The following is a 3,968-nucleotide window of genomic DNA, read 5'->3' on the forward strand; positions in this document are numbered from 1 at the left end:
CACAGTGTGAGTAACGATGCTCCAAAGAAAAATTCCTCGTATGTATACCTGGCAAATACAGCTGATTCTGATATTAAACAAATCAGGCTAAGAGACGATACAGATATGGCGTAGCCTTTGATGTGCTTTGTCATTTAAATCTGGTTGACTTGTCAAATGTTACAGTTAAGTAGATTAAAATATGTGATTACCCAGTGCCAAATGTTATATATATTAACAACTTAACCCTAAAACTATATTATGAGCCATACAGTTATGTCTATTATACATCTCAACGCTGTCTCCTCCTACTATTACTCCTGTTAAAGGTTAATTGTTGTTAATTTTGTCTTTTTATGGATCATTGTTTTTTTAAGTGTTTTGGGGGTCCTAAACACGCTGTTTAAGGCAATTTAGATCTTATCTCAACCAATTTCGGTTTTTCAAACAACTCTAAATTGCAATTTAGAATTTTTACAGCCAACTCAATGAAAGGACGGGTTTTATTTGGTCTTGAGTCCATAACTTGAGTTCATGGATACGAGGGGCACGGAGAACTAAAGGCTCGGTTAGCTCTGGTCCGCTCCAGTTAAATCCATTTTAAAAGATATGGAGTGGAACAGACTGCCGCGGAGAGTCAACCCGTATTGATACACATGAATTAGACAAATACAACAGACACACCTCTCAAACTACAGCCTCGAAAATGACCATAAAGTTGATATACTGTAACATCTCTCTAAAACAGTGTCTACAAAAAATATTAACATTATACACTACAAGAAGGTAGGCTTTTTCGCAGGGTAGTTGTATTAGACGGCATTAGTTTGATCTAGGTGTTTGCATTTCTAAAAAGAGCACTGGATAGAGAATTCAGCCAAACTTCTATTCAGTGTAGTGCCATAGTGACAGTCTACTTCAGAGTGTATTGCCCCCCCCCTCCCAGGAGAGGGGGAGGCTGAGAGCAGCTCGTCTCCTCCTGAGTCTGTCTCATTCCATTAGGTCATGGTGAACATATCGAGTTAAAAGAGTCGTGGGTCACACGCAACCTAGTCTTGCATTGCCAGTCCTACCTCCACAACAAAGCTTGTGAAGGTCTGGCTAGTCCACACAACATTCCTGGATAGGAGAAAAAGTCCTCTGGTTTATTGGCATTTCTTTAAACCAATCACAATCGTCTTGGGCGGTGCTAAGTGCCGAACGCAAGTACAGTGCCTTGGTAGGGAACATGTTTTTGGTGGAGCATGTGTGTGTAGGTTGGCGAGCTGTGGAATTATAATGCTCAACACACGCAGATTATTTTTGGGGCTTTTCCGCCTTTAATTTTTTAACAGGACAGTAGGGTGAGAAAGGGGAGAGAGAGGGGGAAGACTTGCAGGAAGTTGTCACACTTCGGATTCGAACCCTGGATCTCTGGGTCGAGGCATAAACCTCTCAGTCCAGATTACACTCCGGTTCAGTGTCCTGCCCCTCAACATGGGACTTCAGGGCCAGGGAATCGAACCACCGACCTTCCGACTGGCAGGCAACCGCTCTACCACTGACGTCGCTTGTGTATGGCGAGAATTTTACAAAAAAAAAAAAATAAATAAAAAAAAAGCAAAAAAGTGGAAGGTGAGGGACATCCGGCGGAACAATCCGGAAAGAGTTGAGCTGGAGCAAGGTTGACATTGCTTTGGGTTGACGCGGGCTGATTTTTTTTTAAACCGCAGCACACATCGGTTAGAAAAGACTAGAAATGACTACCAGAGAGTTTCAAAAGTACCCATTCTGCTCACAGACTCAGCCTGACAACGGAACTACTCATCACGCCATCTTCTTAGAAAACCTGTCTCAGGGAAACAGAAACTGCCCACGGGTTTCTCTCCCCCGCACAGCAAACCTTGAGACATTCAAGTCTTCCTTAGCATAGGAATGCCCAGTCTAACCTACTGTGTGTCTGAGTGATACTGAACTGCAGCCCTTTGTTTGCCACCTCTCTACAGCGAGGTCAGGGGTGGCACCCAGCTAAAGAACAGTGTCCCTGCCGATTCACTTCATACTGCCTGGCATGGTCACCATCATCCCACAAATGCCAAATGGCTGAGGCTCCTTCACGTGCATGCTGTTATTTTACCATAATAAGAATTAAATCATGAGTGTAATATGCACAAAACAAAACAAAGTGCAAGCGTGATGTCGTCCTTGTTTTAGTGTGTGCATTCAGCAGCAGCAGCACGTCTATTAGAGCTGCATGAAATTGAGAATATGCGCAACGTGTTATACGGTCTTACACGCTTGTTTTTTATGCACACAACCTATAGTTGCTAAAACTACTGCAGTGTGATCCAACAGCCATGTAGAGCGGAACCATCAATTAATTATTCAATTAGTCAATCATCAAAACTAACCTGCAAATACACTGATGATTAATCATTTGTCATCAAAAAAAAAGCCTAAATTGTAATATGCATTCAGGAATATCCTATTGTGATCGTGGATATACAAATATTGGTTTAGATTAAACTTTCTCAAGCAATAATTCACGTGAAGTGTTTGTGTGTGTGTGTGGAACTCCTACTTTCTTTCATTGGATTTTGGAGTGATGTTATACTTTATGTGACTACAGCAGCTTCACAGTAAGCTATCAGAATGTTCTTTATTACAACCGGCTCAGTCAACCTTCTGCTGTTGTAGGTATTTGTAATGAACTTGTGCAAATTTATTTAACAATAAAGTAAGATTTCAGCAGCCTGGTGTATTGATAAAAGAAGTAATCCACCTTTCTGACTCAGGGCATTAGCCACGATTTGTCCTGGAGTTAGAGAGGACTCAGCATCCTTTTACACTTAGTCGGTCAGGTCTAATAAAGGAACAGGTCCAAGATATTTAAAGTGTTTTAGTTGTGCTTTGATGACAGAGCGGATATGTCTGAAAGCTCCCGCTGTGACCAGCCTTATTGTGATTCAACTGAGTGTAACACGGGCAGATCCATCTACAACTTAGAGCTGGGCAATATATCAAAATCACATCGATATTGTGATATGAGACTAGATATTGTCTTAGATTGTGGATATTGTCACATCATAAGAAGGCATAAGTGTTGTCTTTTCCTGGTATACAGTAAAGTTATATAATTTTCTGAACTTACCAGAATATTCTAGCTGTTCTATTATTTGCCTTTACCCACGTAGTCATTATATCCACATTACTGATGATTATTTATCAAAAATCTCATTGTGTAAATATTTTGTGAAAGCACCAACAGTCAACACTACAACATCGTTGCGGTAAGATCGATTGATGTATTTGTATATAAAAATCGTGGTATTTGATATTCTCCATATCGCCCAGCCCTAGCAGCCCGAATGACTTTTTATTTAGTTTTATGGAGCCAGAGTACTGCTGGTTTTGTAACCTACCTTGTGGTGGGACAGGTATAATTCAGGGGACCAGCAGGGCTCTGGCTCCCGACGGACAAGAACTGTGTGTTATGTGTTTCCACCTGCTGCAATACTTACTTTTGTCCTTCCATTTATTGTGTAGTTTCCCAGTTTCCCATTACAATGTCTAATCAGGTCGTCCATACGACTCATTAGAAAGCGGATCTTCTCGCTGCCGGCCTCCCTCCCCTCTATCCACGTGATTTTGTCCCCTCGGATGTCTTTGGTGGAGTCGCTTTTTTGACTGACCAACTGTCCGTCTGTGAACTTGCCCGTCTTGTGCAGGGCTTTAACATTATCCAAAATGCCTAGCCCAGTCTCTGCTCCTAAAAAGTTGTCCACCACACAGATGCCGTGCTTGTTCATACACGGGACTATGTACTCCATGGCAAGTTTCTGAGGGGATGCGCTGGTTTGTCCGTTAGGTGTGGCGGTGTTGTTGGACCCCTCCTCTCCCAGTCCGTCACCGTCCCCAGGTGCTCCTGTGTTTGGGGTTTGTGTGAAAGATGCACCGTCCGCCTGCTCGGGGCTTATCTTTTCCCGGTATTTCTCCGGTGCCTTGTCGTC

At 42.5% G+C, this 3,968-nt stretch overlaps 1 protein-coding gene across 1 annotated transcript in view; it reads right to left on the bottom strand.

Annotated features, from left to right (window-relative positions):
- The window catches only part of egln1a (egl-9 family hypoxia-inducible factor 1a), a 35,333-nt gene that overhangs the window by 30,800 nt on the left and 565 nt on the right, over positions 1 to 3,968 (bottom strand). The window contains exon 1 of the mRNA XM_032540470.1: positions 3,480 to 3,968. This exon is cut by the window's right edge and continues 565 nt beyond it. Within this exon, the coding sequence (XP_032396361.1) occupies positions 3,480 to 3,968 (489 nt within the window). The remainder of the gene's footprint in view (positions 1 to 3,479) is intronic.

Source organism: Etheostoma spectabile, chromosome 17, assembly GCF_008692095.1.
Source record: "Etheostoma spectabile isolate EspeVRDwgs_2016 chromosome 17, UIUC_Espe_1.0, whole genome shotgun sequence".
Lineage (NCBI taxonomy): Eukaryota > Metazoa > Chordata > Actinopteri > Perciformes > Percidae > Etheostoma > Etheostoma spectabile.